Source organism: Phyllostomus discolor, chromosome 8 (assembly GCF_004126475.2).
Source record: "Phyllostomus discolor isolate MPI-MPIP mPhyDis1 chromosome 8, mPhyDis1.pri.v3, whole genome shotgun sequence".
Lineage (NCBI taxonomy): Eukaryota > Metazoa > Chordata > Mammalia > Chiroptera > Phyllostomidae > Phyllostomus > Phyllostomus discolor.
Window position 1 is genome coordinate 40,285,506 of NC_040910.2, and position 15,109 is coordinate 40,300,614.

The window sequence follows — 15,109 nt, forward strand, 5'->3', positions numbered from 1 at the left end:
AAAACCAGGAGAAACAAATGAAGAAACAAAGCGGAAAAAAAGAAAAATCCAACCAAACACCAACCAAACAAAAAAACCTTTCCAAAAGCAGGAACGACAACAAAAAAGATGGAATGGGCGTGGGGCTGAAAATCGGGGTCTGAAAGGAGAAGGGCTGTGGCTTCCCTGGGCGGCACCCCCCACCCCTGGCAGAACACAGGGTCTGACCCCCTACCCGGCACCCCAAGAGCCTCGGCAGCTACTGAGGTGACTGACGTCCTCGCGGTGCACGAGCCTTCGGGGCAAACCAGCCCGGCCCCACAGGAGCCCCTCTAAGGCCACCTCCCAGTGACACCCTGCCTGTGGCTTGGGACCGGCCAGCCAGAGGCCCAACACTAACTGCACAGACAGGCCAACTCCTCGAGGCCCAAGAAGGCTTCTCTGGGTGGAGGTGGGGGCGCCGATGGGACTGAATGAGCCCTGTGGCCTTGGGAAGCGCCCTCATCCTTCTGGAGCCTCAGTTTCCTCATCTGTACAACGGAGGCAACTGGTGACATGCTGGGGCCATCAAGCTGCCTGGGGCAGCGCCTGGCATGGGCCTAGTGAAGTTTCCTTCTGGATTTCTGGGGTGCTGGGAAGGAAGGTCAACTACATCCTCTGCCTTGGGCGAGTCTGGGGAAGAATTAGAATTAAATTTTTTAAAAAAATGAAAGAATTTCTACCGAATCCCCATGTGGCTTTACCCCTCCCAGCTTTGAAGGGCAAATGTTCTTATGGCAGCTTGGCAGGTGAGGGAGCAGAGGTTCGGAGCGGTGGCGGGGCCGCCGGGAGGGCATGCCTGGCCCCGGCCGCAGGGCGCGCCAGCCCTCTCTTCTCTCCCCGCGGTGAGCAGCCAGAATCACAGGCAGGTGTCCCTGCTCCGCATTTGGCTGCTCCGCACTGGTGCGTCCTCACCCGCTGAGGACACCCACAAGCGCAGAAGCGCCCGTCTCCGCGCAAGGCTGCAGGCCGGGAAACGCCCGGTCGCCGCCAGTCGAGCACGAACCGGCAGCCATGACGACAAAGGCCCAGAAGCCTCCGGGAAAAGGCTTACACGGAGGGGGTTGTTGAAACATCAAAGGGAAGGAGAGCCGGCTTTAGAATCGCAAGATTACACGTGAGCGCGGTTTATCCCCCTGCGAGGCTCAGCGTCGCGCCCAAGAGACCCTGTTCGCATCTGATCCTAAAATATCTCCCCCAGGAAGTGTCATAATTTGGAAGGCACCTTCGTCAGAAGGAGAGACGAGGCTTCTTGAACATGGAAATGGAAAAGACTTGCTGTGCAAGGTTGTTAACTGCAAGTCAGTTAAGTGTGGGAGGGCACTGATCAACAACAGTAATTTTAGTGCTTACAATCCCCAACATGGCCGGCAGCCATCGGCTACGTGGATCTGCCAGTAGCTGTGCGCGCTGGCACCTGAGACACTTTGCCCACTTGCTTTCTCACCCACCCGGCTCACTTCTGGGGCTGTGCTGCGGAAAGAGGGCTGGTTTGCCACGAGTTTGGACATCATGGTGCCCACGGGCACTGGGTGGCTCAGCACCCCCTTGGGGGTCTCATAAGGCTTCCAGACGCCCTCCTAGCTGGCGAGGACGGGTGGCTGACGCTGTGTTCTGCCCAGTTTGGTGCTGACACCCACCCACGTCATCTTTCCACCCCCGGCTGCGAGTTTGAGGTGCGGGTTAGAAAGTAAGGTGGGCACGGAGCCCATGGGACAGCGTGGCCCCACGGGACCCCCGCCCCCAATTACCGACCTGAATGGAGGGTCCAGGCAGGTTATAAGGGGACCACACCAGCCTTGGTCCTCAGCACGCTCCGGCTGGCTCTCGTTTCCAGCTCTTCTCGTCACCGAGTAGCCGGGGGTCCCAGCGGGGGGACCCGCGTGGGTGAGGGGGTCAGGAAGGTGGGCGGTGGGGGGGTGGCGGGTTTGGGATGGGGGTGGGTCGCTTCAAACCCCGATTCACATGGAAAAACAACTCAAAAGCCGTCAAAGCAACCGGGAGACGACCCCTCCCCCAAACAGGAAGAGGCATAAACTCAAAAACCAAAAGTGGGGTTCAGGGGAGAAGGGTGGGGAAGGGTGAGGGGGAACTGAAAAGTGAGGTGATCTGGTTGAAGCACTAGGCAGGGGACTGGACAGTGTCAGACATCTCGATGATTCAGCAAGCCGCAGCTCTGAGGGGTGGGGCGTGGGGCTCTGGTGGGCATTTTGGGGTGAGAGAAGCTACTGGATGCTCCTCTGGACTCCAAAATGGGGACCGGGTGGGGAGGGCAGGGGACGGATGCCAAGAGTTCTGCAGCCTCCACGGGGTTAAGCTTAGATTACACCTGTCGGGAAGGGAGGGGGTCCGAGGCCTAATTTCGAATCCAGTTTCTCAGCCCCTCCATGGAGCCCCGGCCTGTAGCCCAGGGAGGGCGAGCACCCCCCCCCCCCCCCGCGCCACTGGCCTGCCTCCAGTATCTCCCCCCCGCCCCACCTGGCCTCCCTCCGCCCACCACCAGCTCCCTCCGCCATCAGAATGGCATGCAAGGCCTGGAGGGACCTGGCTGGACCTCTGGCCCACAGGCAGGCCAGTGGCCTTGGCAAGTTGGCATTTTGAGCTGGACATTTTGCTTTATTTACGCATTTAATCACCCTCTCTCTCCCCACTTTAAAAAAAAGATAGTTTGTTCTAGCAGAAAACAGGATGACATCTTGCCAATCAGTGGACCCCCCTTGCCCGCTCTGCTACAGCCGGAGACTCGGGGCTTCTCAAATGACGAGGTGTAATCTAACAACCCCTCACCCCCCACCAAACAGCGGAGACAGCAAGGCAAGAGTGAGAGGCAGGCAGCAGGCGAGAGGTGTCTGGAGCGCAGTGTTCCTGCGGGGAGCCTCCCTCCCCGCCACCCGCCCGGGAGCCCCCTCCCCCTTGGGGTGAGGGTGGGAGGAGGAGGAAGGCTGGGTCCTGATCTGCCATCACCTAGCCCCAGGGGCACCTCAGGGGCCTTCAGGGTGGCACGGCTGGGGATGATGAGCGGAACCGGGGGGCTCACAGCACATCCCCATGGAAGCCTTCCTGGAGATGTAGGAGGTGACAGGGGTTCCAGGCCTCAAGACCTCCATCTACTCCTGTTTTGGGGGGCCAGGAGGTAAGGGGAGCACTTAGAAGTCATATCCACTAGTTACATGGCTTTAGCGCTAGAAATTTAACTTTAAAGATGATTTGTCTCCTAAGATTCCAGGCTACGGACTGCTCTGAGAATACCGGGGGGACAGGCTCCAGAAAAAGGGTTAGGGAGAGTGCCTGGAGACTGGGGCACCCCGCCTACCCCGCCTGCCGGGGGTGGGCGCCGCGTCCCAGTTTCCTAGTTCAGCGTTTGAGACCGGGCCTCAAGCTCTCCCAGCCCTGCATGGCCTCCTCCAAATCCCTGACGACAGCTTCAGGGTAAAGGTGGGACGTTCTTCCCCACGTCTCCAGTGTGCTCAGAGTTCTGCCTGCTCGTTCCCGCAACATGGGTGTGAGGCTCATGTTTAACTGGGTCCTGTGCATCAAGGGTCAATAACGCCATGTTGCTGGACCAAGTGATAAAGACACCATCTTTAACCACTAGCTGGCATCTAAAAGGCTTATGATTTTAAAGAGACAAAAAAAGCACATTAACAGCCAGGGAGCATGTGATCTGATCATCTTCCCCAGGGTAGTTCCGGGAATGTGGCCGCCAGGTGTGTGAAAAACGGGCTTGGTTTTGACTTTGCCCTTTTGGATATCAGAGATAAAGTTCAGGACCAGAAGGATAAATCTGAATATTCTGCCCCCTGAACAACCCAGGATCAGCAAAACTGGAGATCATGAGTTGAAGAAGAGTCAGATTTGGGGTGGAAATTCGTTGCAATTAACTCCCAGGACTGGCTGCTCTGGCAACAATGTAAATGCTTGGAGCTTTCAGGGCAGATCATGCCAGGCGGCCCATCTCTTCTGGCAGGCTGGTACTTATCTGCAAGGGTCACCTAGCACCCAAGCTGGGCCTTTGCTGCTCCCCTCTGATACTGTGGCCACAGAACTGCCTGGGGGAGTGGCCGGGAGTGAGATGAGAGACTCGGCCCCAGGGAGGCCACTGATCTCACAGGAATGGGTTTAGAGCCAGGAAAAAATGAGACCATGGCATGGCCTCAGAAAAGCATCAGTGAAAATAAGATCAGAGCAAATGAATTAGCTTCTGCCCTTTTCAAAGTTTCCCACAGGCCATACTATTCAAACAGTGGACCTGTTAAAATACATAACCGGGAAACTGAGGTCCCCAGAGAAGGGAAGTGACTTGTCCAGATCATTTGTTTGGACTCTTTGCTTCCCTGTTCTACCACAACCTCACTAACAAATTTTTTTGGTGCCATGCCCTACACAGGGTGCTAGAGGAGCATTAATTAGCTTGATGGAATCCTCCCAACTACCGGGTAAGCTAGGCATATTAATGATCCTTACTGTTTATATGAGGAAATGGTGAGTAGCCCAAAGCCACACAGCCAAGGAGAAGCAGAGGCAGGATTTGAACCCTGGTCTGCTAGAGCATAGTCTCTGCTCTCATCACTAGGCTATACTGCCCCCCCCCAATCCAAGTGGTCTTCAGAGACCCTCAGCTACCTCTCAGTTCCAATCCACTGGGACCCAGCTTTGATGGAGGGGCTGGGAGACCCCTCTCTTCCATCTGTGGGACCTCCCTGAGGGCCAGCCTGGCAGCTCGCACACTGGATTAAAGAGGAGACAAGGGAAATTTACCCCCTCTTTTTGCATCTAAACTCCTCTTGCCAACTTGGACAATTAGACTTAATAATTGGGAGTTTAATGAAGGCAGATAAGGGACAAGAGTGGAACAGGTGACCCCCAAAGAGGTTGACCTCTGCCCTCAATTATCATCTCTGTTGGGTAGCAGCTGGGGGCTGGAGATTAGAAACCTAAACAGACTTTACTGGAGGCTGCTTTGGGGGCTGAAGTGGAACTCTCAAGGGCCTGCCTTTACTCAAGGAAGGGAGCAAATGATGGGAGCGTGCATCTCCGAAGGTCTGCAAGACGGAGAGAGACAGAGAGAGAGAAAGCTGAAAGAGAGAGAGAGGCAGAGAGAATCGGGGAGGCAGAGGGAAGAGGAGGGGGAGAGGCTGTGTCCAAAGTTCCCCTGGGTTTTCTCCGGAAGTCCACAGTTCTGATGCTCAGGTACTCAGAAAGTGACCATGCAGTACTGCTGGACAAAAGACACCTGTAACTAGACCCAGAGCCTGTGAGGGGGTGGGGGAATCAGCCAACATCACCTGGGAGGTGAAGGCATAACACTAAAAGGCAGGATAGCCTTCTAAGTATTTCTTCCAAAGTCTGTCATGCTACATTTTCTGATGGGCGTTCCGTATCTGTGCCCAGCCAGGACCCATGAAGTCGTCATACCAGCTGCCATTCTGAGTGCTGCCTATGTGCCAAGCATGCATGGTTTTGGGAGGATGGTCCAGTTTAAGGTGGCCATTTCCCGCATTTGGACTTGCCACTGTATTGAACAAGAACTCAAAGTGCCCGACGGCCCATTCACAGCTGGGTTGTTTGGGAGGGTGGGAGGCGGTCTCATGCTGAGGCAGAAGAATGGGAATGTGTTTGCTTAAGTCCCCTTCCAGCATCGATGCCTGACAGGGCCTGGCAAAAGGGGGCTGGCCGGTGAGGTCAAGCCAATGGGGCTGCCCTCCCCACACACCCCACCCCGGCGACGACCACGTGCCACCAGCTGTCTATGCCCCCTCCCTCCCACCCTTGAGCCCAGTGGTCACTTTCTGCCCCAGCATCCCAGCTGTGGGACCCCTTCCGCCCTCCCAGATAGTAGTTGGGACAGGAACACTGGCTTTTAAATCACAATGCGTTTGGAGAACAACCACAGAACAGCTCAGCCCAAGAAACCGAAACCAAATAGCACGGAAACACAAGACAGAACCAAAGACAAAACGCTTTGGAGGAGAAAGGGGCCGGGTGACGGGAATGGGAGGGGGAAAAAATAACGAACAGATCGGTTTTTTCCCCCCTAAAATGAAACAAAACAACAGAAAAAAACCCTCATAATTAAATAAAAGGAATAACAAAAGGAAAATGAAGAAAACCAAAAGAGAAAAACGGAACAGAAGACGAGAAACACTCCAACAGAAGGCGTTGAGAATTCACCAAACCGAACTGACAAGAGTGGCATGCAGAGAAATTTTTACATTCTCCCAGCATGCATCAGGCCCAAGTTACCATGACGACGAGGAGTGCAAAAAACTTAGCAACAACATTACCAACGGATGCAAAGAGGCGACCACAATGCAAGCATCGCATGTGTGCGGCCTGCCCTAGGCCGGGCTGGGCGCGGCTGAGATTTTTGTGTCTTTCTGGGTTTTCGCTCTCGCGTGGCGGTTTTTCATTTTGTTTTGTTTGCTTTGCGCTTATTGTTTATATTCCATTGTTTTTACTTTTTTAGTTCATTTTTCCACGTGCGTGTCTGTGGCTGTCTGTGCGCATGTCTGTGTGTATTTCATGTGTGTGCATGTCACTTTCAGAATGTAAAAATGTGGGTAAAGAAAGTAAAAAAGAAAAAAACACACCAACCTTCTCGAAGCTCTGAGGGATGTAAAGGGGGTTTGATGCAGAACACAATGACATGGGGAGAAGAGAAAAAATAGGGGAGATACAGAGAGTAAAAAGAGGACTTCCCAAGGCTAAAAGCTGCAATAGTTTGTTTTTTTCTTTAAACCAAAAAAAAATTAAAATTAAAAAATAGAAAAGAACAGCAATGACCTTTTTCCTTTCCTCCACTCCTTCATTGACAAACACAGTCTACATTTGCCTTCCACGATTCTTTTTTTTAAATTCAATTTTGGAGCATCTGAGACCCAGGCAAAGGTTGGGAGGCTGGACCCCCCCCAACAGAAAGAGGCACATGCCGGGCACCCCCACTCCGGGGGGGGGCTGAGGACACAGAGGGCCCCCTCCCTTGTCGTACGCCCGCTAGAGGCCCCGCCCCCACCCTGCCCACTCCTGCCATCCACACTGCCCCTGAGCTCTGCCAGACTCATTCATCCCCACCCCAGGTGTGTGCAGAAAAGTCAGCAGGTTAGATGAGGCGTCGGCTGGAGGCATGGACGCACTGGAACTCACCAGAGGGGCCGTGGCAGCAGGTCAAACGTGCCCCCTGCCCGCCTGCCCGACCGCGTCCCCGTCCCCTCCCTCCATGCAGCCTCCTCCTCAGAGGCCAGATGCAGGACCCAAGGTGCGGAACCAGGGAGCTGCTTCAGGGCCGGTGGGGCTGCACTTGGTGGGGCCATGGGTAAGGGAGGGGCTGCCCAGCTGGTTATGCCGAATGGGGGAAACTGAGGCCTGGAGAAGGAGCGTGATGGAGCCAAGTGTGCCGAGCCGACGGGAAAGCCCCGGGGTTTGGATGGGGCCATTTCCGGGCAGGCAGAAGCTGTTCCTTCCACAAACAGGACCAGAAACACCCATCAGGAGGTGGGAGACAGAGGAACAAAAATAGTGGAGGATGGGGCAGATTAAACTTTACGAAGGGACTGAAGAGAACCAACGGGGCAAGGGGTCAGCAGATGCATCTAGGGGCAGGGGAAGCCCCCAGGACCTTTGAGGGGACACCAAGGGAGCCAAAAAGAAGTGTGTGTAGATGCTCCCTGGGGCATCCCTGGGGGTGGGGGGTGGGGGCTACAAAGTCCACACCTCTGGGCGGGACAGACCTGGCTGCCCGCCTGGAGAGAGCACCAGGCGCAGGGCTGGCCGGGGCCCACGCGGGTCTTTTTTGAGGGCGACCAGGAGAGGGTGCATCGGGCTCCGGGGAAGATGAGGGTGCGGGGCCGGTGGTGGGGGCACCCTCGCAGACCTGTCCCCGATTCTTAGATGGAGGGTGCTGGAGGGGGGGGCGGTGAGGCGAGCTACGAGGCCACGGAGTTTGGAGAAGCAAAGCGAGCACATGACAAGGGGAGGCACGCACGACACACCACAGAAGAAGCTGACTCGGGTGGGTGGGCGGGGTGGGGCAGAGGCCTGCAGACTCCCCCGGCCCTGTAGGCTCAAGACTGAAGCCCTCCCCCGGCCCTGCCCTGTTCCCTCCTGCCGCCACCCCCAAGACCTGCACCCCACTTGGGCGTCCATCACAAGGCACAGGGGTGGGGGCTTAAGCTGCCCCCATTTTGCCGGCAAGGACACTGAGATCCGGAGAGGGATGCCACCTGGCCCACAGTACTGCCACGACCAGCCAGGGAGGCCCTCCTGCTCAGGTCTGCAGGGGACAGGGGAGCCCGGAGGCTGTGAGCCCAAGGAGGGAGGGGGACGGGATGGGGCGGGTCCCTGCCTCCGACCTGGACACGGCGTTCCCTACCTCGCACGTAGAGGTTGGCAGGGGAGGAGTAGCGCACACCAGCGTTGTTGGTGGCCACGCACTCGTATTTGCCCTGGTCGGTCTCCTCGCTGCTCTCAATCTGCAGAGCCCCTGTGGGGAGAAGGGAGAGAACGCAGCCAGTCAGGGGAGGGCCAGGGGTGGGCCGGAAGGGCTCTCCCAGAGGCCCAGCTGGCCCATCTCTGGTTCCACTGGGCCAGAGAGGCAGGTGAAAGAGCTGAGTTGGCCTGGAAGCCCCAGCTGGGCCGGTGCTTCCCTGCCTGTCTCGCCCCACCCTGAGTCTGGCCCTGGGCTGTTCTGAACACGTCACGTTCCCCAGAAATCCTCCACTGTCGCTGTGAAAGCAGTCGGTCACGGGGCTGGGGCTTCATAAGGGGCTGCAGAGGGGAACTTCAGAACTTTGGGGAGCGTGGGCCACGAAGGTATGTCTGCGAAAGCTCTGCGGGCTACCGCCCAGGCTAACGGGCAGGGCGGGGTCAGCGTTCGTACCCGCAGCAGTCTTCCCAGAGACCCTGGGACCTCCCAGCCCAGGGGACGCGCCAAGTCAGGGAGCTGGGGGGTGCACTGATGGTCCCGCCCAGGGCGCTTGTGGAAGTGAACACGGGCCTGGGTTCCTCAAGCGTGTTCGGAATCACGGGCCCCAAAGCCCTCAGTGCCCGTAAGTCAACCCAGGCAGGGCTGCAGCTCATCACGGGTGTTGGGGCCAAGTGTCAAACAGGACTGGCTGCCCGTGATGATGGCTACAATCAAGGACATGGAGACTGACGTACATCAAGTGTGTCTGAAGTCACAAGCCTAGATCAAAGAATTTGTGGGCCATGTATGAGTAAAAATTTAAAGAGCAGCCCAATTTTCTGCAGCATATTTAAAAGCGCAGGCCCAAATCACAGACCTCGGTGCCCGTGAGGTACATGAAAATAGGGCTGATTCCCCCTCAGCATGTCAGAAATCGCAGGCCCGAAGCAGACGTCTCCGTGAACACAGAAGAACGAATGAAACTTCTTAAAAACGCCTGGAAGCACAGGCCTGGATCGAGCACTACAGTGCCCGCGGGCAAGTGAAATGAGCCCAGGCTTTTCCCAAGAACACCTGAAACCAAACCCTTGGGCCATCCCTCATTTTCACGGTAAATAAAGATGAGTGAATGTCTCTAAGTACGTCTGAATTGCAGGCCTGGACTCAGGTGCTTGCTGACCTGTAAACAGAAATGAGTGAGCACCTCCCAGTGTGTCAGAATCCCAGGCTTCAGCCAGAGTCCCTGGCACCAAGAGTCTGAAAATCCAGTCCAAGCTCCCAGACAGACCCCTCCTCCTAGCTTTGTTCATGGCTGCCCCATGGGAGTTACACGGGACACTTCGCTTGGGAGGTGGATGAGGGTCTGCCCCATAGAACATTGCTACTTTTCCCCGGACCTCAAGGCTCTGGGGAGCAGGAAGGCAGGTATTGCTATGGAGGCCCAGAGAGGGCAGACGGGCTGCTCTAAGTCACATAGCATTTTGTGGTAATTCCAGGATTAGACAGACTCTTTCCTGGGTCTCCTATCCAGGTCTATTCTAGTCTATTCTCCGGGGCAGCGCCCAGAGGCTAACGTCAGACCTGGCCTCTGAGACTGCCTGGCTCTCTGCTCCTTCATGCTGGACCCCACCCTGGATCACAGCTTCAGAGCTGGAAGACCCCTTCCACACGCTTATTCCACTGATGAGAAAACCAAGGCTGGAGACAGATGACAAGGGCTGCACACAGAGCAATGCCCACAAACGTGGCTTCCAGCACCGTGGGTGGGCATGGGAGGCGCTGCCCCTTCCCGAGCAGGAGACAGCCCTCTTTTTGCAGCCAGGCGGCCTGAGGAGCCGCTATGGCCAGACTCAGCCCCCAAGCCACAGGCGGCCACACAGACACAGAGAATGGACGAACACTGGGCAGGGTGGCGAGGAGGAGACACGTGGAGGGGGGCCTGAGGCAGCCCCTCGTGGAGCCTGGGGGGCTGGGTGGGCAGCGAGAGCGTGAGTGGGTGGGTGGGTAAAGAGCCTCTTACCTCGGATCGGAGTGCTTTCTGTAAGGGAAGCAGAGAGAGTCAGGTGAATGACAGAAGGCAGTCCTGGGGGGCCGGGGGCCCCAAGGAGGCTAGGCCGGGCCCTGAGTCAGGCCTGTCCACTCTGACCCCGGTGGAGCCAGGCCAGCCCAGGTCTAAGGACCCTGCAGACCTTGCTGAGGAAGAGGAGGCAAGGCTCCCAGGAGCAGGGTGGGTTTGGGCGCTTGTCAATCAGGAGGGCTTCCCGCAGGCGAGGCAGGAATCTCCTGGGGAAGGAGGGGCATCACTGTGCCCCAGGAAGGTCTATGGCCCGGCCCGGCCCTGTTGGCTGCCTTCCTTCTGGGCTGAGGGAGGGAGGTCCAGGACCTCCCTTCCTTCTTTCCTTCTTGGGAGGGGCAGGGAGCCACAGGGGTCTCAGGAATCTTGTTAGAGACAGTGGGAGACCAGTTAGTGCCCCAGGGTCGGGCATTGATAAAGCAAGGGGGAGGAGTTACAGACGGGCCAGGTAGGAAAGACAGGGGAGGGCGGTGAGAGGGGATGAAGGGCAGAGGGAGGGCCCTGCAGCCTCCTTCACTTCCAAAAGGAAAAGAGGAAAGAAGGGCTATCTGTGGGGCCACCTGGGTACTGGGGGCAGGGACACCTCAGTCAGACAGGAAAAGGAGGTCCCGGACTGGAGTGTCACACCCTCAGCTCACCTTCTTGGGGACCACCCCCCCCCCCACCCCTGATGACAGCTGATAACCCTGCCGAGGACAAAGGGACCCCAAGGCCAGGGCACAGAAGCTGTCAAGGATGGAGAAAACAGCTCCATTTCGTGGCCCAGGCCCATCTTATGGATGGGCTAAGGGAACCGTCACACTATGAGTCAAGGGCAGGGGTGGGCCCTGGATCCTGCTTGCCAGTCTACCAGGCTGGGGACCCTCTAGTCTGAACTTTTTGGGCCCCCACGTTATCTCTTACAAAATCTGCAACCCAGCAAGGCCACTCTCTCTTCTTTACACAAAGGAAATGGAAATTTGCTAAGGCTGCAATGTACGGAACTAGAATCCTGGGCAGTTAGGAAGCTGGGTCAGCCCCAGCTTTGGAGTCTTTCACGACATGTGGATTATGATGATAGACACCAGAGGCTAGAGGACAAGGCTTCTTCCGAAGATGGCCAAATAGCCCATGGCCACTATATTGAGAAGAAAAGGATGTACCCCAAGGAAGACAAGGAAAAATCATGGGCCACTATCAGTCATTCTCACCTTAGTAAGAATTAGCCCAGCAGTTGGTTTCAGGGAATTCAGGTTAGACACTGGGAAGAGAATGAGTAGTGCCCAGTACCAGCCTTGCTAGAAAATTTCCTTCTCATTCCAGCCCTGGCCCTCGAAACTTCCGTAACTTCATCATTTTCCAGCAGTGTCATGGCGCAGAATGGAGCAGGTGGACAGTTACATGCGGAGCTCAGAATGCCCCTGATTTCCCCTCAGCCTCCCTTCTGGGGTTGGAATGACCCGGTGTGGCCTTGCCTATTTCCTCTTTTCCTTTTGGGGTCCTCTCTCTGTAGCTCCTTGGTGCCTGGCTGGGAAAGACTCAGTGGTCAGTGGGGAGTGCCGGCAGAGGGGACTGGGTTAGTAAACATGCCACGTAGAGTGGGTCACAGTTACTGTCACGGTGGCTGTTAGTCTGGGGGGACAGGGCAGGGGATTGAAGGGGGAACGTTAGTTGCTGACACGGTGAAGAAGTGAGACTTACCAAAGGTTTCTGAATGTTTACAACAGAGAGACGAGAAAGAGAGAACAGGATCATTAATGTGTGGTTATGCAGAAGCCAGTATACTCACGAGAGCAGGGTGGGGAGCGGGAAGTCAGGATGATCAGATTTATTACGATCAATAAAGCAGCTGCTGCTCACTGCGCACCATCACGTGCCAGGCATTCCGTCCTGGGCCCTCACAGTGAGGTCAGGGAGCAGCAGGCACACTTTGCAAGGATGCCGAGACCCAGAGGGGACCTGCTCTAGGACATAGCTAACACCTGACCTGGGCTGTCCGGCCCTAAGGTCTGTGATCTCAGGGGATTCCCTGTACTGGGGAGGTGACGCTGGGAGCCAACAGAAAAGCAACTGGGCTCCCAAGGCTGCCATCATCCCCCAGTTGAACCCCCAAAGCTGCAAGTATCCCCAGACAGATCAGGAGGGGTGAGGCTCTCTCCCCAGGGTGGAAATTCTGGGCTGGATGTCTGCCCTTTTCCGGAGCCAAGGTCTTCCCCGGGGAGGGGAGCAGAGAGCACGGGTGGGCAGAGAGGCCCCTGGAAGCTGCAGCTGGGCAGTGAGTCAGAGGGTGAGTGAGGGGCACCGGGGACGACTGGGAGGCCTTTGGGCACGGGCGGTCCGAGGCGGATCCTCAGAGGAAGGGGAGAGAGGAGCAAAAGGAGATGCATTCCGACGCGTGTACTCACAACAGACTGACACGTGTGAGTACACATGACCACAACCCTACAGCGTGTGTCTGCACACGCAAGGACTGGGGGCTGGGGCCCGAGATGTGTGCAGGTGGGGAGCCTGCCCAGGGAGGAATGGTAACGTGGGTATACGGGTGGCTGAGACGTGCAGAGAGCAGCTCTGCCCGGGGGCGGGGGCCGAACCCACGTGCCAATGGCACGGCCTGCATGCGCCCACGATCCAACCGGCACAGGGGCCCAGACACACACATGTGGACACAGCGTGAAGCGGGGGGGAAATGAACACAATACACACACAGCATCCCCCCGACACGTGGACTCACAGGGCACGTGGGTGCTATGCTGAGACACAGCTGTGGAGCCACCCACCCCTGAGGTGACTGGGTCACTGTGCTCTGTCCCAAGGCCCCCTAGCCCAGCCGTGCCCTAGACAAGCAGGCTAGGCTGCCTGTCTTTGCTCCGTAACCTCCTCAGCCGCTTCAGTCTTAGAGACACTCTATCCCTGCAGCTCTCTATGGCTCTCCATACCTTATCTGTGGCTCTTATCTCCTGTGGAGATGTTTACTACTTGAACATCGGAGACACTCTCCCTATGTCACCTCCCATGGCTCCCCAATACCTTGACTGCCCCCCATTATAAACCCAGTGGTTAGGCATTGGAGATGGCCCCCCATCACCTCTGGCTGCCTGTCCCCTTTCGTGTCCCCACTGCTGGGACACTGCAGATAGCCACCATCCTCTGTGGCTTTCTATCACCTGGAACTACCTGAGCCTTGCTGGGAACCCACTGCTGGGTACTAGAGACACCGTGCCCCTGGGGCTTCCACAGCCCCATCGCTGGGCACCACTGGGCCCGCTGTGTGCCCACTCAGGCATTAAAGAACTCTCCTCCTACCATCAGCCACAGCTCCCCATCACCCCGGCCAGTCTACGCCCCATCACACCCCCATCCCCACTGGTTCAGCTCTGCGGACACTCTCCCCACCAGCAGCGCCTCCGTGGCCACCCGTCATCTCTGCCCTTCCGTCTCCCGTTAGTACACGGGCTTGGGCTGGAGCTGCCGCCCTCACCCTGCTGCCCTCTGTGGCTCCCAGGTCCTCCTGCCCACCTGCGCTCACCTGATCTGAGCTGCTTGATGCGCCCGTTGCTGGCACTGGGGTCCACGGGCAGGAAGTCCTTGAACCAGGTGATCTCGGGGTCAGGGTTGCCGCTGGCAGCACACAGCATCGTGGCTGTCCGCGTCCGCTCTACCACCTTCAGCTGGGGGCCCATGTCGATGTTGGGGAAACCGGGGGGCAGCTGGTCCTCTGCAGGCAGACAGGAGAAATGGGGCAGGGCCCAGTTATCGCATGGCCACCCCTCCAGGGGAGAGCTCGGGGACTGGCCACCCTGGCCAGGAGCCATGGCGGGCACCTCATTTCCCCAGTGGAATGAGATGGCTGTGGCCGTGGCCCACGTAGGGCTTGCTGCACAGAGGGCAAGAGGCCCCAGTCCCAAGTCCTGAATGCTGACTGTGTTCTAGCCTGTGCCCTCCTCAGAGAGGGGGCTTACTTCAGAGGGGGAACTGAGGCTCAGACAGGCACACGCCTACCCCAGGTCATCCAACCAGAACACACAGGCTGGGGTTTGCACCCAGGCCTGGCTGCACCAGAAGGAGGCTGGGATGGCAGCTGCAGAACCCTCAAACTGGGCCTGGACCTATCAGGGTCTGGTGGGGGGGGCAGTAGGACCCTACCTGAGGTGGTTCTCCTTAGCACTGACGACGTCACTAGAGGTTCAGGCCACAATAACTGGGCCTCAATGCTTGGTGCTCCGGGCTGGCCCGTGCATGCTGGAGGCTGGGTCTGCCTGCATTCCTCAGTGTTCCTGTTTCCTGTGTGCATGCTCGTGCACCCATGCGTGCACCTACACCCCACACATGTCCCATGTGTATGCGCTTCCCGTGTATGTGCAATTCTGCTGGGGTCCCCGTGAGCAAGTGTGGGTGGCCCCCAGCCAGGGTGGGAGCAGGTGGGTGGGTGCTGGGGGAGGCCGCGGCTGCCTGACGTTACTGTGAGCTCCTAATTAAACAAAAATGTTCATCGAGTACCACGTTGTGCCCTATTCCTCGGAGTTTAATTAAAACAACGGCGTGGGAGGCGTGAGCGGAGTCCACAATCAGATGGCAGGGGAGGGAGGGAGAGGCAGGGAGAAACTGGGCCCAGCAGCTCAGACCGTCCTCGTTCAGCC

At 57.4% G+C, this 15,109-nt stretch overlaps 1 protein-coding gene across 1 annotated transcript in view; it reads right to left on the reverse strand.

Moving 5' to 3' along the window:
- PTPRS (protein tyrosine phosphatase receptor type S) overlaps positions 1–15,109 on the reverse strand; it is a 95,726-nt gene that overhangs the window by 33,266 nt on the left and 47,351 nt on the right. Inside the window, 5 exon segments of the mRNA XM_036032231.1 lie at positions 6,613–6,624; positions 8,387–8,497; positions 10,440–10,457; positions 12,174–12,182; positions 13,999–14,187. Of these exon segments, the coding sequence (XP_035888124.1) occupies positions 6,613–6,624; positions 8,387–8,497; positions 10,440–10,457; positions 12,174–12,182; positions 13,999–14,187 (339 nt within the window).